The sequence below is a fragment of the Charadrius vociferus genome, unplaced genomic scaffold (genome assembly GCF_000708025.1).
Source record: "Charadrius vociferus isolate BGI_N301 unplaced genomic scaffold, ASM70802v2 scaffold134, whole genome shotgun sequence".
In the NCBI taxonomy this organism is placed as follows: domain Eukaryota; kingdom Metazoa; phylum Chordata; class Aves; order Charadriiformes; family Charadriidae; genus Charadrius; species Charadrius vociferus.
The window spans coordinates 4654606-4680486 of record NW_009648333.1 but is presented as its reverse complement, the minus strand read 5'-3'; the positions used below and the strand labels follow the sequence as shown (position 1 = coordinate 4680486).

General features: G+C 37.9%; 2 protein-coding genes across 3 annotated transcripts in view; one reads left to right on the top strand and one right to left on the bottom strand.

Annotated features, from left to right (window-relative positions):
- LNX1 (ligand of numb-protein X 1, E3 ubiquitin protein ligase) overlaps window positions 1-3375 on the top strand; it is a 70976-nt gene extending 67601 nt beyond the window's left edge. For both annotated transcript variants that reach the window (XM_009884979.1, XM_009884980.1), the window contains exons 9-10: window positions 1846-2004; window positions 2703-3375. In XM_009884979.1, coding sequence (XP_009883281.1) covers window positions 1846-2004; window positions 2703-2838 — 295 coding nt within the window. In that variant the 3' untranslated portion in view covers window positions 2839-3375. The remainder of the gene's footprint in view (window positions 1-1845; window positions 2005-2702) is intronic.
- Window positions 3376-4266: 891 nt separating this feature from the next.
- Window positions 4267-25881, bottom strand: part of FIP1L1 (factor interacting with PAPOLA and CPSF1) — a gene marked incomplete at its 5' end in the record, with an annotated part of 43773 nt that continues 22158 nt past the window's right edge. The window contains 7 exon segments of the mRNA XM_009884978.1: window positions 4267-4587; window positions 5324-5461; window positions 12008-12227; window positions 17461-17516; window positions 19250-19304; window positions 19866-19892; window positions 25199-25352. Coding sequence (XP_009883280.1) covers window positions 4440-4587; window positions 5324-5461; window positions 12008-12227; window positions 17461-17516; window positions 19250-19304; window positions 19866-19892; window positions 25199-25352 — 798 coding nt within the window.

Sequence of the window (25881 nt, the reverse complement as noted above, 5' to 3'; positions counted from 1 at the left end):
GAGAACAAACCTAATACTGGTATGCCATGTCTATTTTACTTAAATTTAGCATACGCTTTAACAGCAAATAGATATTTCTGCTTTCTGGACCGATGGAGAATGTGTAACATAACCTTACAGACTGCACGTACAGAACGCATGTAAACCTTGTTTGTCTTCACTGCCTTTACTTCTCATGTCTTTACTTCCTCAGCTTTTTCTTTTCTCAGGCATTAGGACTTTAGCTGATCACCTTTCACTTTCAGCTACGTCCTCCTTAAGGCAGCGAGCATAGCGCTGGGCAGCAGAGACCCCCTGCTCCCCTTTCCCCACCCCCAAAAAAAATCAACACTAGGTAATAGCACTAACGGCTGAATCCCGTCATCGCTTGGTCATGACCTTGATAAGTACCATCAAACATAGAGGGTTTAAGTGATTTTGCACATTGGAGAAGCCCACAGATGGCAAAGCAATAACGCCTGGCTGCTGAGGAAAGAAGCAACCGGCACCTGTTTCTTGCATTAGCAGCCAGCGAGTTCTTGTGCAAATATTATATACCTACCATCCTGGCAGCAGGTGAATATTTGTGGGTCCGGAGGGACTCGTCTAGTGTTGCTATAAAATCCTCCTGTGAAACACAGCAAAAGCATCATTTGACAAATAAAAGTTACAAAAGAGCGTTGGCCTCTAAGACGCATTTAAGATAAATTATTTATCTTTATACAGAAGCGTCAGCCGTTTCTTTGAAACCTAGAGAGCCTCTGAACAGAGCTTGTAGCAGTTGCTTGCCATAGACCAGCCTATCCTTTCAGATTTGGAATAGCAGAAGGATTTTCAGGCTCTTCAGTCATTCCCGGGTACACTGATAATAAGCGGGTTAAGTACTAAGCACAGAAATTCTAGTTGCTCTGTAGCTAATTAAACGAATCTTGTTTTTTCCTGGTTGGTTAAAAAAAAAAAAAAAAAGCACAAAAAGAAGGTATTCGGGTTATTAATGTGCTCAGAGCAACAGGCACCGTGTAAGAGTCGAATAACCTTACTACTCTCACTTTCCCCTGATTCCTTGTTTCAGCTGAGCTTTGACTCAGCATAACTTACAGTATCATAAAATAAAAGACATAGGAAGAGGCAGATTTCAGCTCTCTTGCCATAAAACACTGCATGAATCGTTACGGTGAGGACAAGCTATCTTCTTGGCAGCAGTCTCGGTACTCCCAGGTGCTGAATGACATGGATAGACTTCTCTCGTCTTCCATGCAGCCACTTACCACGTTACTTGACAAGAAAAGCTCAGGATTCCTCTTCCACTGGTACTCTCCTTTGTGTCACCTCTGTGATTTTGGGAATCCTGGCTCATTTCATCGGTCCTGAAATTTTTTATCTTTGACATGCACCACGGTGACAAGTGTCTGACTGCTTTTGACCCAGGTAATCACATACAGGCCCTTACCCAGAAAATAAAATCACCCACTGGACTGCATAAGGTAGCTGAAATAGCCTCGGGAATGATGGTTTACAAACATTAAATCCAGTCTCAGTTAAGTGTTTTTTCTTCTCCATCACTTCCAATTGTAACTGGATCATTTGCATTAATTCGTACTCTGTGAAACAGTTTGTTTAATATTTTAACTCCAAGATAACCTGGTAATTTTACTTTTAGGATAACTGGTTGTGGAAAGCAGCACCATTAAAAAAAAAACCAAAAACAGAAGGGAAGAAGCATAGGCGTCTACTGCAGTGGAACTATGGTGCTCTTTTATGTCTTCAGAGCTCTCTACGGGTGTATGAAAAGACAGATTCATCATTAAGGATTCATCAGAATCTAAAGTTAACCGTAAGACATTTAATTAGACTGGTTTGTTTCAGGTATTTGTACAGCTGCAAAGAAATCGTATTACGAAGAAATACAGCTGGAAGTCTTGGCTTCAGCATCGTAGGAGGTTATGAAGAACACACTGGGAACAAACCATTCTTTATCAAATCCATTGTGGCGGGAACACCAGCATATAATGATGGCAGAATTAGGTAACGATAACTATCTAATGAAAAGCAGCATTTCAGTAAGTCTTTCGGCTAGTTCATTTGTGGGCTTTTTTAAAACAAGTTTTCACGAAGAGTGTGTGTGTGGCGGGGGAAAGGACCCATCGATACAGAACTAACTCTGACAGATCTGGAAATAGTACATAAGTGTCCTGAACTTTAACAGATTTGCCTTCATAGTAGAATATTTTCAGATGTCTAGCAATCACTAGTATCTGAGCAAGTTGGTTTGATCTCTGGGGTAGTACAAAGCACGCCAGCGCGCAGCAGCTTTCCCTCATCCCCAGCTCAAAAACACCCCAACCAACCACCTTCCCTGCAGACACCAATAAAATTTAAGACAGTAAATGCAGAATTATGGAGCAACCTTAAATCAATTAATAAGTCTTAAAACATAGTTTGTTCAGAACACGGATCATTCCCACACTAAAGAACTATATTCTATTTTCTTTCAAATATGTCTAATTAATTATAAAGTTGTAAGAACCCCCAACCTAACAAGTGAAGTATTTTCACCTGCTTTATTCCCTTCCTCATGACCAGTGGTTAGCCAGAGAAGGAATAGTAATACTCATTTCTACCCCTCCCTCTCAGCTTAAGGACATGCTTAGGCATTTGCAAATGTTGAAGAGAAGAAGTCACCTTGTTTAATCGTTCTGTCATATTTGCCTTTGGTTTTTCAGATGCGGCGACATCCTCCTTGCTGTCAACGGCAGGAACACATCAGGAATGATGCATGCCTGCTTGGCAAGGATGCTCAAAGAACTGAAAGGGAAAATTACTCTCACAATTGTGTCCTGGCCTGGCACTTTTTTATAAAACACAGAGAGTATGACGAGTAATTTAACACAGAAAAAATAAAGGAACATCAGTCTTCGCTTTTTTTGGGGGTTAAGTATGTGAAATTTCAACCTGCACGTCAAGAAAAGTCAAGTTTAGGCAAAGCAAGGACACCTGTCAGAAAAATCACTTCAGAGTGATTTAAGCTACAGACTTAAGTCTTTCCTTCCCTGTGTTCTTAAGGGTTTTCTTGTTGTTTTTTTTTTATATATATAAATATATATATTTAATGCATTATAATAATAATGAAATTTACGGAGGAGCAGCTCCTACTCACCCACTTTATTTTAACTTACAAAAAGAAATCCTTGAATAACTTATGGAAAAATTTCTTGCCATTTTTCTAGTTGCAAAAATCAGGTGAAGGTTTTTATCCAACACAATAACAGCACTTTGATTATGTGTATTTTTCATGGTCAGCATGAAGCTGGTATTTTCAAGACTTTCAAGTACTGTTTGTTAGTCTGTAAAACTGTGAATGAAATTTCTAAAATAATTAAAAATAACTGTAACTGTGTACTTGTACAGACATTATTTTCATCCAAAACAAAATGACCCCATTTCCCTGGTATGTTTTGATTAATACTATTAAATTTAGGATTTTTATGTAGAATTACTGGTTTTAAGGAAGTACACTGCACCCTGCTAATACCATCAAGTCAGTCTCCTGAATAGCACCCCGGCAGGGTAGCACAATTTTTGCAGGACTGCCATGCCAATTGCACTTGATACTGTTCTGGATGGAGTAATTATTTCAAAGTGATGACAATGGTCTTACATTTTTCTTAAAATAGTTCTTTGCCTTTCTCTGCAAGTTACCCACATTCCAAAGTCTTATTTTTTCCTCACAAGTCAGCAACGGGAAGAGGATACGCTTGTTAATCTTTGTCATGTTAAGGACAGCTGTTCCCCTAGAACAAAGACTAAAATGAACTTTCTCTTAAGCCACTGAGAAGCAGCAGGGATGATTATCCAGCTTAACTCACCCTTATGCACCCACGCAACCTACACATAATTACCAAGTGTATGATCACTGCCCTCAGTGTTCCACCAGACTAAGAACAATCAGCACCTTTCCCATTTTTCCTAATTTTTTTCGTTTCACCTTAGTACAAGGTTCTTGAAGAGTCTGCAATTCCTGCCTGTCCCCGTAGTAAAGGATGACCTTTTCAAATATGAACTCCAAAAGCTATACTAAACCCACATTGTTCCAGATGTTAGTATATAATAAAGTGAATGCACATTGTTTCTGAAGTCAGCAAAACAATGACCTTCCCACGGGCTTATGAAAAAAGGAGACAATTTAATACAAAGAATTTAAGCCCCACGTATATTGTAAGAGCATAAGCCTCTAGCTGTAAGATATTTTCTCACTGTTTCTTAAAAGACAAAGTCAGTCCAGGAATCTTAACATGAAAAATTCATTCTTTTATTTTCAAAAAAACCAAAGTAACCTTTGATTTCAAACTAACAGAACAAGATTAAGAGCAAATTATTTTAATACCCAGAAAAATAACAAGATTTATAGTAATCTATTTCTGGCACTAATATATATGCAAGTAGGCAAAAATCACACAAGCCTATTCCACAGGGGCAGCTTCAGTGTTTTCCTGTTCAGGAGCAGGTTCACCGCTGGCTTCTTTTCCTTCTTTGCTTCTTTTGGATTTTTTGTGTTTGTGCCTTCTGTGGCTGTCCCCTTCTTCACTGTCGTGACGACGTCTGCTGTTACTAGATAAAGAGAGAGAAAAAATACCTCAAAAAAACTGCATGACACTTCAGGCCCCATTTAATTACAGCGTACCAAAAAAAACAGCCTTTGCATTTGTATTTGAAAACTGGCACCTGCTCCTGTTCCGACCCATGTAGTATTTGGATGTCAATTCCATGAATTTTTCATGGAATGGTACATACATCCCCCCATTCTGTATTTTCTGTCGGGAAAATGCAATGATTTGTTGCATTTGTAATCCATATTCTAATAGCAATACTTTTAATAATGTCATGTCCTTATGGGCATCCCTTAATAGTTTAACATTCTTATTGACGCCATTCCCTGAACTTTATTTCTAACTTAAAAAGAATGAAGTTGAACAATTTCTATCAAGTGGCCATGAGGGTTATTTTACTCACTAAGAATCACTGTTGAGTTCTTATGTTAATACTGCTGAATGTCAGCTCCACTCCACTTCTTTCTGACCTACCACTTTTACCCTTCTTTCTCCAAATTCATAACTTCTGCTCACTAAGACTGTCACACACATCATTCAATATAAAGTTACTGGGGGCCAACATCACTTTTTGTCTGACCACATTTTATACGGCAGACTTGTTCCAAGTAGTACCTCTAAGTGTTTACAGTCTTTCCACAAAACTCCAGTTTGTTTGGGGTTCTTTCAAAAAGTTACTTTATTTTTTTAAACTGTTCAAGTCTTTCATATCCTATTAAAAAAAATAAAAATCAAACCTTCGAGATGACTTGTGTCTAGACTCTTCTTTCTCTCTGTGTCTCCTGTCTCTGTGTCGGTCTTCTTTCTCTCTACTTGTTCTATGGCGGTCATAGCCTCTTTCTGCATAGTCTCTGTATCTGTATCGTTCTTCATCACTGATCAAAAAGAAGATATTTTCAGGACAACAGTATATATATTAAAAAAAGAAATTCTTACACACTTTCAAGATAAATCACAGAAAAATATTAACGTTGCTTCTGGGTTTCTAAATGAGATCCACGACGTATACTAAAAGGACATTAAAGCTCTTCACCTTACCCACTAGATTTCTGTTAACGCAATTTTGAAAGAGGATTGTTCAACAAAAATGGAAGGAAAAAAGAATACAACGGCATCACATTAAGCTTATACAGGAGTTATCAAGCAGTTAGCTTAAACCTGTATCTAGCTGCAAACGACGTACAGTCCTACACAAACTTTAGTAATGTATTCAGATCAGTGCGTGTAAATACTCAACACTTATCAGCACACTTTTTGACTATTACGCCATTTGGGTAAATGAAATTAAATTCTGGTACAGTTGATCTATTTCCTTACATCAGCTTCAAGAAATTAAAAGCTACATGCAAAGAGACTGACAGTAAAATATGTTCAATGTTTTAGGTTGCTTTTAGAATTAATTTCTCTCCAGTGCCAATGTCGTCTCTATTTCCACTCCTCTCTTGGATTACCAAGAGTGCTGCCCTGCCACAATGCTGGTAGAAACCCCTAAATATTACAGGCTATACAAGAATCTAAAGGCTTTACTTAAGAACGTATTTTCATATTTTGACTTGATGAAAAGGGCAGGTCTAAGAGTTTAGTGAAATTTAAAAAACAAAACAAAACGAAACAAAAAACAAGAGCAGTTATCTATAGTTACAAAATACCACTCAAATGCTATATTAGCATAGCTAATATATGAGGCATGGTCATTGAATCATTTCTCTACCAAGAAAATCCTACCCAGATACAGTGTCCACTACCATTTGACAATGGACTTCAATACAAACAAACTTACTGTAACTATTTCTATATCACATGAAGTCGTCGTCCAAACCATCGTTTGGAAAATCCCTACCAAGTCCTAAAAGAGACATAATATGACCAGGCTTTCTGAGGCAGTAATTAAAACAGGTAACAATTTAGATACTATTAAGCTGACAAAAGCCAAGCGTTTCATGCTTTCTCTCTTTGCCAACGTTTACCATAAAAGACAGACTCTTCCTGAGGTTCCTGACAGCAGTAGAACAGACCAGACAGATCACACAAGGAAAATAGCTCAAGCCTAGAGAGATCGCTCATTCCTGGAGCAGTGATAACTTAGATCAAAACAATTTTATCTGCTGTAACTTGGATCCTGTGGCCATTTCCCAAGTGAAGACATTACATTAGTGATTATTACAGCCATGCATGAAAACTTGGGAATGAGAAGGGTGAATGCCTGATGCAACAGCAATAGTCTTTCTATGAAATTCTGCATGATTATATCATGAAGCACATTTCAAAAAATAGCAATTTAAGACACTGCAGAGAAGCATCAAACATCCCGCAGAAAAAAATGGTTTTCTAAGGGACATTAGAAATATTCAGACATCAAAATCAGGAAAACTACAGCTATTGCTAAAGAACTCAAAGTTATGATCAGTCACTGAACAATATTGGCTAATGCCTGTATTGTTACAAAAATCTTAGAATATTTGTAAGATTTTATAATGCACTTATAACTACAGCTCTGAGAGTAAGCTGATCAGATCCTGCAAAGCACATTTGTGACAGATCACAGAATGGTTGAGGCTGGAAGGCACGACTGGAGGTCATTTGGTCCAAATCCCTGCTCAGGCAGGGCCACCAGGACCAGCAGTTGCCCAGGACCATGCCCAGACAGCTTCTGGATATCTCCAAGGATGGAGACTCCACAACCTCTCTGGCAGCGCTCAGGCATCATGCCACTATCGCTTCTCTTAACTATTGTCCCCCTCTTAAGACAAAAATAAAATCCAACTGCATTAAACACTTTTTAAAAAGACTTTATGTTAAATCTAACGTGTCTCTCCCACAAGAAAACCCTACAACAGCGACACATCAACTTATAAAAACTGAGGGTAGTACAGCCACGGAACATGAATTCGGATCATACTCTTTCACAGCCAGTTTAAGGCACCCTAGGTTATAGTCCAGGGTATGAAAATAAATTCACTTGGCTCCACTGAGACGTCCAAAAACCAGACAGGTAAACTGAAGCAGTTGGGGCTGGGAAGAAGGGAGAACATAAATCCCAAATCTTACAATGCTGACACCTCAAGTCCTATGCCTTTAACCTGTTTCTATCTGTGTCGATCATTTACCACCGGTTTACCCTCAAGTTTCTACTCTACTATCAGGGGAAGGAAGAAAGTATAGGGGAGACAATCCAAGTCCCTTTCTACTGAGCATTTCTTCTCACGAGAAACTAACTCAAGACTTCAGGGAAAGGGGTAAAACCAACAATTAGAAGAGTTTTCTTATCAAATGTCATAGAAAGATGAAGGTTGATATCAACTGCTAGTTTCTAGGATAAGTCATACTGAAGAGGAGACCAGCCTAGCTTACATAGCAGTTACTTTTGCAGTTCAGAATGACTGTCGTCATTTGATCTATGTTTGAAGTGTGTCTTAACTTGATGCGCAATAAAGTGGCACCATAAAGACAGCACGTGCCTGGTGAAATCTAGTTATAAAGCTCAGTTTTAGGATAATAAAAAACAAAAAAGTATAACATTAAAAATGAAAATTAGGTTCTGAAATCTACTAAATGTTACAATCAAAGGTAAAGTCTGATTTGAACAACTGAAAATTTTTGTTAGATGGGGATTCTGTACTAACACACCTTTAAAGTGCCACTAGTCATCACAATTTTAGGAGCCCTACATTTCTGCAGGCTTGCAGGGAGAGAAAAAGGTAGAACCAATTCAACTATAGTTTATTCCGATATTACTTCCCAGAACTAACACTTTGATGATCAGTGTCTAATTGAAAAGTTAAAATTTGAACATCTAACACTGCCTTCTGATGAGCTTGCCATAAGAAATTAGACGACTGCTTGTAGACTTACAGCTTGGTTTCAAAGCTGAGATCCAAAACCTTTAACATTAACCCACAGTCTGCATTTGCTGTTACACAACTATTTTAAAACACTCTAGAAAATGTAAAAAATATTATTGATACTCCTTTTTAAACCTTATTTTGGCAAACTACTAAGGAACCATGACAGCTTGTAAGTGTGTCTGAACATTAACAACCTTTCTATAAGTAAAACAAAAAATCAGTTTGCTAAGCCCAGTATGTTGGAGCTCTCAGGAACACAATAAATGCCATGTGCCCAAAGTTACATCAGTGATCTCCATCTTGTTTTATATCTGGGCTTATGTTACAGTTATCAAAGCCTTCCAGGGACAGCCTTGAGAGCACTACGGTGTTTGACCTATGGAAGAGGATGTTACATGTGCCCTCCTGGCAAAGAAGCCCAAAACCAGTCCAATCCATAGAATCTTCATTCTCTACACCTTTGGTTACTTTTTCAAAACAGACTACAAGCTATTAAGTTCACAAATCAGGAGATCTGGTGGAGAGGGTGAAGATGGAGAGGGACTCTTTATCAGGGAGTGTAGCAGTAGGATGAGGGGTAACGGTTTTAAACTGAAAGAGGGTAAATTTAGATTAGATACTGAGAATAAACTCTTTACTCTGAGGGTGGTGAGACGCTGGCTCAGGTTGCCCAGAGAAGCTGTGGCCGCCCCATCCCTGGAGGTGTCCAAGGCCAGGCTGGATGGGGCTTTGAGCAACCTGGTCTGGTGGAAGGTGTCCCTGCCCGTGGCAGGGGGGTTGGAACTAGGGGATCTTTAAGGGCCCTTCCAACCTAAACCATTCTATGACCTCACTTTGGTAGAGATGTCCAACTTCTGATGTCTGTACTCAAAAGCTTTCCCGTGCATTCAAAAACCCTTCAACAAAGAATCACAGAAGGATTTGGGCTGCAAGAGACTTCGTGGATGTCACTTGGTTTAACCCCTCCTCAACACAGGGCTAACGCAGAAGTCTGGTCAGGTTGCTCAGGGCCTTGTTCAGTCAAGTTTTGAGTACCTGCAGGCTGGAGATTTCATGACCTCTTTCCACAACCTCTCTTACCACCTGATCACTCTGTTTGTGATTATTCCCTCCCTTTCACCACCCCCTGCCCCTCATCTAATTGGAATTCCCCTTCCCGGGACTGTTAACTATTTCCTCTTGTCCTTTCTCTGTGCACCTTGAAAAAGAGCCTGGCTCTATCTTCTCTATCACCACCCATCAGGTAGTTGAAAATAGCCTTTAAGAACCCTCCTCATCCTTCTCCTTTCAAACTAAATAAACTCCATCTCCTTAGCCCTGCTAAGGACCCTGTCAGACCTCCACTGGACTTTCCAGTCTGTCAATGTCTTCTTTTTCCCTATCAAGGATCCCAAAACCGGGCTCAGGACTTTGCATGTTGTATCAAGCACCAAATAAGAGGGGAATAACGGCACTCTCCACCTGTGGACTACACTTCAATGCATCTCAATGCGTTTTGACCTTTATCACACATGGAGTGCCAAGTCCCGTTCAATTTGTTGTCCACCAGGACACAAGTCCTTTACTGTAAAGCTGCCTTCTAGCCAGACTGACCTTCACCTGCTCTGCTGCATGCGATTATTGGGTTCCGGGACGTTAGGAATACAGTTGTTGTGTTTTGGTTTTGGTTTTCAAATTGCTGAGGAAGAACCACAAAATGGTCACATATCAATCAGATTCCAAAGCTTATATTTTTACTGGCAGCTAATTGACTCTAAACTATCAAAACAAAAAAAAGAAAACACAGTCTTTGCTGAAAGAACAACAGTCCAAAAAGAATGGCATCTTCTCAAGGGGGCAGAGCAAGATAGATTGTAACAATGCACAATTTCATTTGAGGATAGCAGGGTAAAGGTAGAACAGAATATAAAGGCAGCTGAAGGTTTATTTTTAAACCACATTCTGGTTATACTAATAGAATAAAATAATTCCCGTTTTCTGACAATTTTAAGAATTACTATAGCACAAATACAGACTATTTATCTGGAAAAGAACTGCTAAAAACATTGAAAGCAGTAATTTCTGAGCAGTAAAAAGCTACAGATGGTGCTTACTCGAAATCCCACCACAGTGTTGCTTGAACAAAGTTTAAACAAAGGGAATTTAAATAAAAGCAATGCATCTGTGCAGTCTCTAAAATAGTTCACATTCTCTTCCTCATAGCTCGTTTCATTTTCTTAAGCGCATAGAATTGAAAATAAACCTTCTTAAACGTTATGTCTGCATGTTCTGTCTTAAGCCTCTCCCACCATCTCTGTGACTCCCAAACCAACTTACACTAGTTAAGGGCCTCCTGTTTTCTTACACAGCCATGTGGCAACAGCTTTGCTACAGATGGTGGATAATTTAGTCACATAAAAAAGTTGAAGCCTGCTCTTCCCCCTCCTTTACAGATAAGTCTGGCAGCAGCACAGAGATTTCTCGAGGCCTGGAAGCTATTAAGGTTCATTTCAAGCACCCTTGAATGGCCAGGCTTCTTTCTGGCCTTCAATCAAGCTGCCTGAGAAACAGATGTTTAGATTGGTCTTGAGTTCTCAGAAACTGACCCCGGAACATAGCACACGCACACGGGAGAGGACATCACCACATTAGCATACATGGAAAAATCCCCTATCTTGCACCCAGTTTGGGTCTTCAGCTAAAAATCAGCATGCAAATAATGTCATCTCTCAACTGAAGTAGCATTGACGCGGGGTGCTCTCATTCCCCACAGCGGAAAACCACTGGTAAAAACAATCCGCCTAACAGCTAACGTATATTCTGCAAAAACTGAAAGTTAAAAAAAACACTGAGAAAAGCATGTGGATGTTTACCCCAAAATACTTAGCAAATAATGAGCAAAGTAAATTTAGATAAATCTGGCAAGCCAATAGACCATTGCTCTATGGAGTCATAGTGAGCTCAACATTAAATGCTTTGTACTTGTGCACATGAACCACAGAACACTTGCAGCTTTTTTCTTTCTTTTTTTTTTTTAAAGCAATTAGAGAGTTGAAAGCTGAATAAAGTTATCTGCCACTATTTTCATCATCTGCTTGAAAATGAAAAAGAAGTTCTTGACCTTGAAATCACAGTTTTTAAAAAGATAGGACAGATTATTATCCAGCCAGTGCTAATCACCAAACTAACCATTTTAGCAGCTAATAACAGCATTAATTAAGGTCAAATGTTGCACCACATTGCTTTTAGCACTGAATTGGCAACTAAGATTCATTTAGTACTTCTATAGATTTTTCTAGAACTGCTGATGTTAAGGAGAGATGGATATCTCACTCATACACAGAGCTTAAATCACACCTTTAACCTGTAAAGCACTATGACCAGTTTGGATATATACTGTTGTTTTTACACTCCTGTTTTACATTTAGAATTTTAATTATGGTTTCCAAGAGAAAAGGGGGAAGGGGAGGAAACCACACCCTCTAGCTCTTTGGAACATACAGCTGAACACTAAATTTCAATCTTGAAGTACGCTATTTAACACAGACACAGGGTTTTGAGCAGAGTTACAGCATGCTTACGAGACATTTCACTAACCTGTTGAACACACTTGGAGTTGGACTGTGATCTCGGTCCCTTTCCCTGTCTCTGGTACGTTCTCGATCTCTGTCTCGGTCTCGGTCCCGATCCCGATCTCGGGATCGCTCTCTGTCACGTTCCCTATCCTTCTCTCTTCGTGCATAGTAATCCCACTGTTTGCTGGTGTCCATAAGACTAGACCATGAAGGAGCAGAACCTGCAAGGTGCGGAAAGGTGACTAAAGAAAAAGACGCGAGGATTAGAAAGAACAAAATCAGATACCATATGAAAACTGTAACACTACTTATGCATGAAAACACAGATGTTTATCAGCCTCCTCCAATAACATTTTTCAATCTTCCCCTTTCACACAAAAGTTAATTCTGCACAAACTCTGCATTTTTTCCATGATGGTAATAAAGGCCTCTGGCACTCATTTAAATACTCGTTATGAAGATGTACAGAACCAGGACATACACCACAAAGTCTGTCTAAATCCCCTTTTTTTTTAAAAAAAATAAAATGTTGTGCAGAGATTTGCTGAAAGAATCTGATTTAATGTGGTCAAATGGCTTTGTTTTGGGGGAACAGCAAAACAAAAACAAACAGAAAACAAAACTGCCTTTGAAACTCAGTGGCTCCAAAAGTCGAGTTCAGAAAAACAAGGAAAAAGGATGCTTCCAACTTCATATTTAGATGCTACTATTTTTATGGTTTGTCCTTTAAATATTGTATTTAAAATATAATGCTAGTTCCAAAGTTCTCATTCACTAATTTATATTCTATACTGTGCTTTGCCATGCTTTTTTTTATTACAGAATCTAACAGTAGCTTTAGAAATAAATTCCATAAATTTATTCTGGGGAGAAAAAATAATGCTCCCACTTACGCTTTGTAAGATACCATTTCTAATGAATACTGAGCACAACCATTATTATCACTAAAATATAAGTTTCAGAATATTAAGCATATTATCTTAATCTAAAAGATGATATGCTTAAGAAGTTCAGAGGGAAGTCACAACACCATCTCACAACCTTTGTAGATAATCAGCAATGGGAAGAGAGAAGGGACATGCTTCTCCATTGCTTTCTGCCAACTTTGATATAATAAATAACTACTACTCTTAATGCCCCAATTGTTCTGTCCTGCCCTCCCTCTCCAGGAGCCCTGTGAACGCACCCTGTTAATGAAAACTAAGGGCTGTAGTATTTAACTGGAAACAGCACTCTCTAGTGGACTTACAGTACAGAGGGATTCCCACTTTCTGCTTATCTGCTTTGCTAGCCAATGATAACATAGCCTTCAATAAATCGTTTGTTTTGAGTTCCACTTCGTTATCTATAATATGAGAACAATATTCACTTGACTCCATGGTGTCACAAAGAGACATTAATAGTATAATTAACATAAATATCCACTGAACAATGTAAAGTGCATTACTGATGCTGTATTTAATACTGTCGAGTATATAAACCCAGTGGCTTTTCCCGACAGCTACGTTTAGACTGCCTTGACTACAACGTCTGGGCTATGCCTGCCCCAGAAAGCTTTGGCAGAAGCTTAAGACAGCAGTTTGCCAAGCGTCCAAAGGAGGAATACAAAAGACCTTTTGAGCAGGCAGTGGAGCAGGAAAAAACACTTCATTGTTAAAATGCATTTGCAATGAAAAGCATTATAATTCTTTAAAAAAGCATTTATACGAGGTTTTGCCTCTAACAAAATGCTTGACACTGTTTCACTTCAGGGCTACAGACAAAATGAGTAGTTAACAGAAAAAAATACCCTAATACAATAGTATGTTGTTCGTTATACTGCCAAAATCTGAAATTCTTCTAAGAAAAGCAGCCAGAAATAGCAAAAAACCAGCTGGACTTTAAAGACTGCTAATTTCCTTGACTTGCCACTATGTCAACAACATACGTATGGTCTACAAGACACTGGCTGCCAGAATATTCTGATCTAAAGTGTAAACTCAAGTTTAACTTTAAATGTGTACTACAAAAAAAAAATATTAATGGTGGTATTAACTTTTACGATAAATTTTGGTTACTCCCTCACATCTGCAGTAATTCTCAGCAGACAGAAATATGTCATCTCCACCCCAATAACCTGAGATAAACCAGTTATTTGATACTCTGCACACTTTTATATCTGGATTTTCACCAGTAATTATTCACAACACACAAAAAGTTCACTTTCCAATATGAATTGGTGTTCTGCATTTAGTACTTAGAATGAAGTAATTTGTCACTTTTAGTATTTCTACATGTATTATTCTAATAATTCCTACAAAAAGAAAGATGATTCCAAAGTTTAACTCTGATTTTGTTTTTAAAACAGGAAGAGAAGGAGCTTTGAACAATCTACAATTTTGGAGACTTAACTCCTGTTTTGGAGATGTTTTTTTTAAATCAAAGCTGCGTGGTGTCACAGTATAAGGCAAACTATTAATACATCTGCTTTCTGCCTCAAAAGATACTGACTCTCAAACTGTTTCTGTAACGCTAAATTTCTTGCAAATTCATAAGATATAAAGAACATTTAGAGCACAGAAGAGGAAAATCTTGAGGAAAAAGTGAACAACCATACAAGTTGCTTCCCTGGCAGACCAAACGCAGTGCCATATACTGGCAGCTCAATAAAACTCAAAGATCTGATGGCAAAGGTAGCATTGATGCAGTGGAAGAGCATAAAGATAAAACAGATATTCTTGAAGGTACAAGAATTTTACTATGCAACCTTCCCAATGGGCTTGCAGTGGGAAACATGCCTTACCACTAGGGAAAAGACACCAAGGCATGAGATCAGCAATTTGAATAGGCAGAAGATGGGTATTTTTTGCAACGCATTCCATATGCTCATCTTCCCCCACAATTTTGACAAAGCCATGAAACATACAGACTGGCAAAAAAGACAATGGGTTGGAGATTCAGTGCTATCATCCAAAGCAACTATTAAATAAATATACTTATAAACTCTTAATTGAAATGATCCCCTGTACCCTACTGCGCCTCAATTTACCTAAGTTCTGATGCACAGAGAGGACTGGTAAAATAATGGCCATCAAATATGTTGTGAGAGTAAGATGCTGGCCAGGGAAACATCTTTCACTAAGAGATGAACAACAGCGTTAAAATCCACTGAGTCTGTGCAGATCCCAAAATCCATCTGACAGGCACAACTTGGAGACAGACAATTTGCTTTGTGCAGCAAATATGAAAGCTTTTGCCACAATAGGGATGCCAGATACACTGGGAAGATGGGCACAGACTGTGCTCACTGGACTCCATAATCATACAAAGGCAAACATAATTTTTTAACCCTGCTGAAAAAGTTCAAATTCAATGTTGGCACGATCATGATGGCAGTCATCTTTCAAATATTGGTTCTGCAACAACATAAGTATGTCATCACCTCTGAAGGTCAACATAAAACTTGGAAATACTATTGTGTCTCCGACAATATTCTAACAAAAGAGATCCCAAAGTGAAAAATATTCTAAATTGGAAACTACGTATTAGATGCAATGTACATACTAATGACTGTAAGACTGCATTCCTTATGGCTTTAGATGTTGAAGCTTCAGCAAAATAGTCACTTGCGTATCTTAGTTGTCTGCCTCAGCTTTACCTTTTTGCTAAAATTTCAGCAAACAGTTCAATTACTGCTAAGAAACTAGTTAGCATAAAGCAGCTGTTTGCTCACATCAAGAATTCTTCAAAACATAACAAGCTTCCATGCATGAAAGCAAACACTTGATAAATGATGAGCATCTTTTCAATGTCAACAAAGTACCGCTTGGTACTCCATAAACTGCTTCAACTTCAAGAAATTACAAGCCATTCAAAAATGTCATTTTGTAGATCTTCTCTAAGGACTTAACGAATATTTGGGAGACACATTATCTGAGCATTTGCTCTGTGCTGAGCATTCATGTAGCAATTTGATCCTCCCAGCAGCTAGGGTCCAAAGGAACAAAGAGCAAGGAGACAGAAAGTCAGCTGGAAGAAAAGGCAGAAGGCAGAGGCAGCGACTGGCACATGCAAGCCCTTCACCTGGGTTGGGACAATCCTCAATATCAATAGAGACTGGGTGATTGAGAGCAGCGCTCCAGAGGAGGACTTGGGGATACTGGTGGTCAAAAAATTAAATATGAGCCAGCAACGTGAGTTTGCAGCCCAGAAAGCCAATCATATCCTCGGCTACATAAAAGGATGTGTGGCTAGCAGGTTGACGGAGGTGATTCTTGCTGTGCGCTCTCATGAGACCCCAACTGGAGTACTGCATCCAGCTCTTGGGTCCCCGGTACAAAAAAGACATGTTAGACCAGGTCCAGAGGAGTGCCAGTAAAAATCATCAGTGACAGAACACCTCTCCTAGGTTGTTCAGCGTGGAGAAGAGAAGGCTCCAGGGAGACCTTATTGTGGTCTTTCAATACTTAAAGGGGGCTTACAGGAAAGACGGAGAGAGACTTTTTACCAGGGCCTGCAGTGACAGGACAAGGGGCAATGGTTTTCAGCTAAAAAAGGGTAGGTTTAGATTGGACACTAGGAAGAAATTCTTTATGATGAGGGTGGTGAGGTACTGGCACAGGTTGCCCAGAGAAGCTGTGGCCGCCCCATCCCTGGAGGTGTCCAAGGCCAGGCTGGATGGGGCTTTGAGCAACCTGATGTAGTAGGAGGTGTCCCTGCCCATGGCAGGGGGGTTGGACTAGATGATCTTTGCCAGTCCCTTCCGACCCAAACCATTTTGTGATTCTAGGTTTACTTTATCTTCCCAATTTGGGGTAGCTCAGGAAGAAGCTGACTTCTTAGCATTGCCAACACTCTTTTGGCTCAAGAAGCACAGCTGTGCTAGGTAACAGTTGAAAGCTCACTGTAGGTTCTGTGGATGTCCATGTGATTGCACATAATGAAACTTCCATTTTGGTTCACTCTTACTATCAAACCAGAAAGTGATGTTTTTCAGCTTCAGATTTTTTCCAAAACATTAACAACAAAACAAAAAAAGGACTGACTTTGCAACAGAATAGCTAAAGATTATAGTATCTCAGATAAAGTTTTTTGAAGTAGAGGTACATCACTCAGGATTTCTCAATGAATGGTCTTCCTGGTTTAAATTCTGATGATAACTTGACAGTACTTGTTCTCCTGCTTCTAAATCCTACCAGTTCTTGGAAAATTCTCACTGACTTGTGGTCCATATTATGGTATATTATTTTTCAAAATCACAGTTCTGCAAAAGCAGCATGGAAAGATATCCAGCATACAAGTAAGTAAGCAAAACAGTATTACCAACAGCTGTTGAATTTGCAACAACCTGTATCTGTTTCCAATACTAGGCAAAGAGCTTTCATAATGAATCACTGGAAGGACCTGTTTAGTCTTTTAGCTAAAATCCTGATAAGTATATCAAACAATTTGAAATAGCACTAGTGAAAAATTTTCACAGCTGGCAAGCTTACTCACCACTGCCATATGAAAATGCACGAACAGAACGACCATCATAGCCAGAAGAATGTCCACTGTTGAAAAGAAAATACATGTAAAAATCCAGTTTTACCATCAAAGCTACCTCCATCAATAAATATATACTGTTAATATTATTCCTCTGAATTATTACCACCATACAGACTAAAACAAAGTGTTTGTTATAAATGGATTTAAGTCCTCCATTTTGAGCATTGCTAATTAATGAAGCTATCAACACAAATACGTATAGTTCGTATTTTACTACGGGAGGTGAAAATAGCATTCTCTCTTCTTAAAATTTGAAACAAAAAAATATCCATATCATCAAAGCTGTTCTTTTGTATTTTCAATGAATTTTCCATTTCAAATGTTTCTTGTATCATGTTTCTGCACAGATACTGAACTTAATCTCCAATTGCTTGGAAGTGCTTCATTCATGAATGAAGCCATTCTCATTCTTTCTGTTAAAAAGTAGATACGTGATCATATCTAAGAACAGGTGGACTTCAAATGTGTAGTTCTATAAATAAACTATTAAATTAGCTACACATTTCCTATGCTGACTTCTTTCAGTGGTAGCCAACTCAAGTAGGTAAAAACTCGAAAGGTTAAAAAGGATGGTATGTGCACAGCACATAATTCATACTTCTTTTTTTGGTGACTTTTAGCACTTCCTACATAAGTTGAATGAGTCGTCTTTGCTGCATTTAACCAAAGTGTTATTTCTATTCTTGAAGGCAAGTTAACATTAAGAAGTAAGTTTTGGGTTAGCTTAATTTAAAAACAAAACAAAACCAATGACAATGAAAGGCCAGTGCAACATCTCAACATTTAAGAGAATGAGATTTAGTTCCTAGGTTACACAATAAACTTGATTTTTTCACACCATATTTCAGAAACTATATAAATATTCACTACAAGTAAATGCAATAACCGCTGCTCAAAAGTCAGAAGCAGCAGTAATTTACTTTCATGTACATCAAATGCATTCAGGTAGGGTTTTTCTGAATTAAATCAGCTGAGGATTTTCTCAGAGATTTACCTCCATCATTCTTTAGCAAATATCTTAATAGAATTTTTTATTTAAAAGGAACAGATGTGTGCACCCTCCTTCAGTGAAACCCAAAGGACTCGCAAAACAGAGGCTTGCACCACCTTCTTAAGTGAGCTTTGTACATGACCTGGTTTTGGCCTCTAGCAAAATGTAAATACTTTTCAAGGACTGTGCTGGCCAACTTTTATTTCGTACTTTTATATATATATATATATATGTACACATATACATATATGTGTATATTAAAAAGGTATTGAAAAAATACTGTTAGCCTATTAAAGCTGAACACTTAGAACAAACAGAGTAGAAATACAAATTTGGATTCTGTGGAACTCTGGCATTTCCTATAGTTTATGAGGGCTTGAATCTGTGGCCAAATTGTTTATTTGCATTTACAGAACAGGATACTGTAGCTGACAAGTTTACAGTTCACTTAAATAAGCCTTCAGACTACTAAAGAATACTTCAACAATCATTACCTTGACTTTGCTCTTAAGTCTTGGCATTGATATAGTGTCGTAACTCAACTAAACTAGTAAGTGGTCAAGCAGCCTACTCCAAAGAGTATTAGCAGACAGGTGAGACTAGTAACATTTCTGTAAAAATCTGAAACTGTCTCCCCAGTCCCAGATAAAAGCCATAAAACACTAGGTAGCGTAAGAGTTCTTACTAATTTACTTCAGTTACAGAATCCTCATATGTTGTTTTATAAGATTTCAAACAGATAATCACCTTTCTATTGTGGGTATGAGGGAAGGTGGAGGACCGCCAGGTGGTGGTGGAAAGCCTGTAATAATACATTGGGGGAGGGAAGAGAAAAAAAACCCAAACATAAATACATAAAAAGAACTAGGCTAAGCATACAATGGCAAACAAATCCCAGAGAGTACAACACAAAAATTGTTTCTCACTGTGTAAATATGTTTTATTTTCTAAGACTGAGAACTACTTTCCAGCTTAACAAAGGCAGAGTATTAAACGTATTATTAGTGCTTCAATGCAAATACCTTACCATTCTTAAAAATACAATAATTTAGAAGTGTAGGAAAATTCCTGAGTATAAACAACAATCGTAACTATTTTCTGCGTAGCTAAAAAAAAAAGACTGGAAAGAGAAGAAGGAAGCACAAATCGAAGACACTGGCTGATTAGGTCCACTAGTCAACAGCATTTTCATACATTTTCTTTTCTGCCTGGCATCAAAATAACTAAGCTAACATCTATACATATAGTTTTGTACTTAGGAACTTTTGTCTATATAACTAAAAGGAAGTTGGTAAGTTGCCCATCAGTTAAGTTTTCATTTCCTAACCAAATGTGGAAAAAAAAAATTTCTAAGCAAGTTTACCTGGTGGTGGCACTGTTATTGGTATACCTAAAAAGACAACAAATAGTGTATCAGTTACAGAAATATTTTATGTTTATTACCTGTAGATCTAAAATCAGATTGAGCTATCACCACATGCACAGAAATTTTATGCAAGTCTTCTGAAATACATCTTTTTATTTAAGTTCCTATTCTTCAGGATTTTACTTAGAGACAAAAATAATGAGGAATGACTCTGGGTCTCAAGATTAGAATTAAATCCATAACCCTAAAGTGTTTAGCATCCAGAAAGAAAGTATCATCCCACAGAATGTATTTGCTTATTTTCTATTCCATGACTGGATGAAAGGAAACATAAGTGGCCTCTGACCTTGAATAGCTTAGTATAGGAAATAGTAGGTCCACATGAACAAAATATTCTAGCAACAGTAAGCACTACAGACTTTTCAGTCAATGCTAGGCCACACTGCAATTAATCATTCAGTTGCTACTTGGAGGACAAAAAAAAATTGTTCAGTACTCTATTTTCTTGTAAATAACTGAGAAAGGAGCATCCTTTAATACAAACACATTCAAAAACCATTCTAACTTTTCTGGTTTTGAGACCTAGCTTAGCTGCTACAAATCTAACAAAAAGCTGAGAAGTTTTTACCAACTAAATTAGCTCACCTAACAAAATATACTGCCCCAACATCTGAACCTATCTTATTTGATTATGAAAGGAACAATTACAAGGTAAAAATCATTCACGCACTTTAAAGGACATTATCTTCTCACACTTTGTAATGAACTAGCTTTACCTCAATTGAACACAAAACACTATTACATGAAAATAATAAATTGGGCTAAAGCAATATCGTCAGGAAACAGACTATGTTAGCAGGCATAAAGCACGTTCAGTTACGAGCAACTCTGCTTCTATTAAAAAAATAAATACTTCTAATCTGAGAACTTACTGCAAATCTTTGGGGGCTGAGAGAACAGAAAACTTTGCCAAGTGCTTTCACCAGTTTTGCCATAACTGCATAAACATCCAGACAGAACAGCAGCCAGACCCACTTAAATTAAAACCCATCTCATTCAAGTTCCAGACTTCATCGTTCGGGGAATATCCTAGATGTACTGGCCACTGCATGATTAATTTTATGTATATATCATTAGTTCAACATTAGAACTAAGAAACTATTGTATGGCAGCAACATTTAACTACATCTACATACTATGATGTCTAGAAATGCCAACTGATCCCAAATTGCCTTGGCAGAAGGACAGAATGAAGGAATATGCAAGCTGAGGAAAAGTAATCAATATCAATGTTCACTGACTGCTGGTGATTTCACGGACACAAATTCTTACCAGCATTAATCCTATAGGATTAAACAAACTGTGAAACAAAATGGAGGTTGCTGTCCAATCCTGAAGATTTAAAAAATCTAGTCTCTCAGCCAAAATGTGAATCAGGAGACAGTGAAGCCCAAAAGCCAAATCATTTTCCCTTCACTAATACACAAGCTTTCCAAAGTGCGCTATCTGTGTTAAGAACACTGGAAATCACAATAAAGAGTTTGGCAGGGTAATGTTTAAAAGACCAAATACTCCTAATGAAAAATTCTGAAAGAAAAGGAAAACTGGGAACTCAAACTGTTGCATAGCAGAACTATTTTCTATTAATCTTTTTTGGTTAATTGTCCATCTTAATAGATTCTTCATAAGCCTACAACATAGAAAAAATATATATAAATATATAAAAAAATATCTCTTAACAGCAATGTTAGGAACATAACCTAGAAAAATATCAGAAGTTCTCTCAAACTGATTAATTTATTAGCTCTACATCATGCTTAAAAAAATTTCAATCCTTGCACTAAAACCAGACTCAGCACTATCCACAGAATTGCCTGGAAAGCCATCAGCTAATACTCTTTGATAAAAAGAAGAAATTCTGATTAAACAGTTAATATATCCCTCAGAATTTTATCTTGTGCAGAAATACAAATCTCATCCCAAGATTAAAAGCCAAATGAAAAACACTATTTAAGAGCCATTCAAACAAAATTAAGACAGACTGAACACAACCAATATCCAGAGACCAAACATCCAAATAATTTTAATGAATTGGCTAATGCAAGGTATTACACTAAAAAAAACCCCACATATGCATTTTTTCCTCAAAAACTTTTAAGAACATTTAGAAAGTCATGATTAATGATTATATCATTTTAAGACCGCAGCCAATTTACTTGATGGTATCATAATGAGAGAAACATTCTTCTACATTCCAAGTTAGCAAGTATCACTAAAAAGATCTAAAAGTTTTTATTTTCTCACCTTCTTCACTAAGGCACAAATAAGAAACAAAAATGTCATAAACTTCATTTCATAGAAAATTAAGAATCACTTAATTCTTCACTCTGCCTTCTACTAACACAGTGTATGAAAATACACTTGAAGCGTCACCAGCCAATTCCTTCTTCTGAGGAAGACGACTCTGAAATACTGAGTCATTTCTTGCAATGTAGGGACTAAACCGGAGTACCGGTGCAAGAAGGTGACTTAGCGTAGATCACGTCATGTCCCTACAACACACTGTACTGCCACAAGGATACACCTGGCCTAAACCTAATTATTCAGACTCGTGACAAAAGCAACCCAAATGGCATTAGTGCAGCATTTTACCTAATGTGCTCAAAATTGCTTTCAGGATACCACCCTACTAACTCAAGGCAGGTAAATATTTACAGAAAACCAAGTAGGTTTTACTCAAGGAAAGTAATGCCACATGTGCTCTGCTTGCGGAATAAGGAATCAGACATGGTAATGCTGCCACAGTTTAACAACGTACTGCAAATTAGCTGAACTGTGTAATAGCCCACAGCAACGTAATATAACTCAACTTAGTGTAAAAACTTCTTTTGCCACAGGCTAAACTAAGCCAAATTCTCTCTCCTTTATCACCAGATAAAAAGTACACACTTAAGATTGCTGGAGCTGAGCAGACGTACGGTTACTTGCTAAGCCCTGGCATAAGTCTAGGCAGTCAATCTTCCCAAAGTTATGCAACAGAAGTTCAATTCTTCAGAGTAATTTTTTTTTCCCCCCTCAATATCACAAATACATGTCACATTTTAACTACACTCTTCAACCAAGACACATAAAACAACTTTTAAAGCATGTTAAACAGAAGCAGCCACGTTCTTCTTTAGATTTAAATTACTCCAACATAGCAATAAACCAAGCAAACAAAAAAAACAACTTTTTTTTTTTGCCACAGCCAGCGATCTCCTAGGAGCATTTGAGAATTTTCTGCATTTGGCCCTTTGAATCGTTCCAGGACTTGTTCTTCAAGAAAGATTTCAATCACAAGAGTGAATGAATTCAGAACAAGAGATCTAACTTCAAAGCAAGATCCTTTTTCAAAGGGGCTTTTGGAGGATGTTTTATATTTGGAAGACTTAAATTTTCTGGCAAGTAGTCCTGGTTTAATATTGGCTAAGTGTAATTTTTTTCTCCTCCTCCACTGAACCTAGGAGGGATGGCAGACTCTATTTTAGGAACAGCTTTGAAGATAAGAGCTGGCAACAGCACAATTAAAACACAGGCCTGAAGAAACCAAATCCACAGCTCTTAATCATTATTTTCAAATCTACTCAAAGCACGGAAGGATGTTGAAGGAGACCTTCTGAACAAGTGTATGTCATAAACCTGTCTGTAAACCACAAGACTAAAGCCAAACCTGCCTGCTAAATCTGTAATGCATGTGGATTTCTTTCACCTTTAAAAGCTCCACAGGTGAGGGGTTTCATAAGAGCAGTCCAGTACACCTATATGACATCCCTGCACCAAGTGTGGATGGGGTGTCTGTGGGGTTCATCTCATGCTTTTAATAGTATACAACTTAGATCACCTTTTCTGTACCACAAGTACAATAATTACTTTCTAAAAACTTGCAATGCATTACCTATATTATTTTATCAGAAAGCTCAAAATCACAGTTAGCATTAGAGTCACATTCCTCTCCTTTCTGTCCCTCCCAGTAGTAAGGAAACATGAATTGCCAGAGCAGTAGCATATTGTCCCTTCAGACACCTTATTTTTAGTATTTATGCACAAAAAATTTGAGAAGTGCACAGAATTATTTCATCTTTAAATCTCTTTCCTTCTGTTTTCTAGGTTGCACCATTTTGTGTATGACAATCACTGATGAAAGCTAAAGCTTGCCAGAGAGCAGCAGTTAGTAGTTTTAAAATCATCAGCAGCAGTTGAGGAAAGCAACCTCTTCTATGATGATATAATCCCTACAAAGCCCCAGCCAAAGTTGTTGCACAGAAATAATAATGTTACTTCCTTGCTTATATGCAAGGGTATTAACAGAGAAACTTTTAAAAGATTCCCTGTGGGAACAGAAGAGCAAGAAAGTGCTCAGCATGATTTCAGAACAAGTCAAACAAAAGAATGCGAGGAACAGGACAAAATAAGGAAAGGGGCTCCACCTTAAATCAGTCTCCTCTATAAACTAATCTTTCACTTTCCTACTCAAATACTCCCCAAAGTTTCTCCCTCTATTTTCATTTCTCACTGACCGTTGTTCTTAGTTCCTTGCTAAGTTCTTTTGAACTTAATTCCTTAAAATGACAACACTCAGGTAACTGCACTGTTTGCGCAAATGCTCATGACACTCTCCCGCCTAAATTTCCATTAATATCGTTTCATTAAATATTGAGTAAATATCAGTAAATTTCAACCTAGATATAACAACGAGAAGAGTACTCAAAGAGCTTTCATTCCTCTAAGACTCACAGACACAGGACGCTGGATAAAAACATCAGGTGCTAATAAGACCTCTGACTGAAAGGATACGGCACAAGTGCAATTCTTAGCAGACTTTTGGGAATTCATACATGCTGTGAGGCGAAAGGGGAATTAAAGCTTCTGTTGCTGCCTTAACCTTAGACATCAGAGAATCCAACTTGTGACGCAAATTCATGGTAAGCCATACTTTCAGTTCAAAAGTCTGTAGAATGATTTGTTAACATATACCTCTCATTAGCGTTAACAGTAGTTGAATTACAGACAACAGCTTCTCACTTCAAACATTTTCAAGGACACAAGACCCAACATTTAGTCTTCAGGGGATTATTTACTACGTGGGATTACACTTACCGAGAAAGTAAAGACAAAAGTTTCTGTTTCTGCCTTGCAGATATATTTAAGAAAAGAATAGAACACAAAACTCTGAAATTCTGAATATATAGCCAAATGTGCATGGAATAGGTTGTCTTTAATTCATTATCATCAAGCGTTTGATGGTAACGCGTCTCTCACTTTTCACATCCTATGTAGAGCAGGATATTTACCTGGTGGGGGAATCAGAGGTGGAGCAGTACTGACAGTTGGAGGGGGTGGGAGGAAAGGAGGTGGTGGAAGGTGGGTAGGTGGAGCTCCTGGAGGGAAAAATGGAGGTGGCTTGGTAAAATTGTCTACTTCAGGATTAGATCGTTCTGAAAGAACCTGTAAAATATCAAACTATAGTTACAATTGCTATGCCAAAAGGGTAGAAGATAGGTTTCCTCTCTTTCCAGTTACTACAACAGGAAAGTATTACTTATGCACCTAAAGAGCCATATTCAGATGGTTTAAGTTCTATCTGCAGCCCTACGTTCAGTGTCCCATACTTGCAAAGTACCCCTGAGGGTCTAAGAGCAGCCAATAGGGAACTACAAATGTAACATGTGAGAGGGAATATAAGCCATCTGAATATGGCCCAAAACACCATCTTAAATTTATATATAAAGGAAAATATTTTAAAAATCAGTATGAAAAGCATGACAAAACCCAAGACTTTGAATTACTTAAACACTGTGAGTTCAGCTGAAAAATACATGGCAGTGTTTTCAATATAAGCGCTACAATCCATTATTATTTTACTGTTTAACCTTAACCTAAGTTGGCATGGAAATGCAGCCAGGGCACCGAGCAACCTTAATTCTTCTCCACAGTAAGTCAGGAGAGGAAAAGTGTAGTCAATCTTAACGCATTT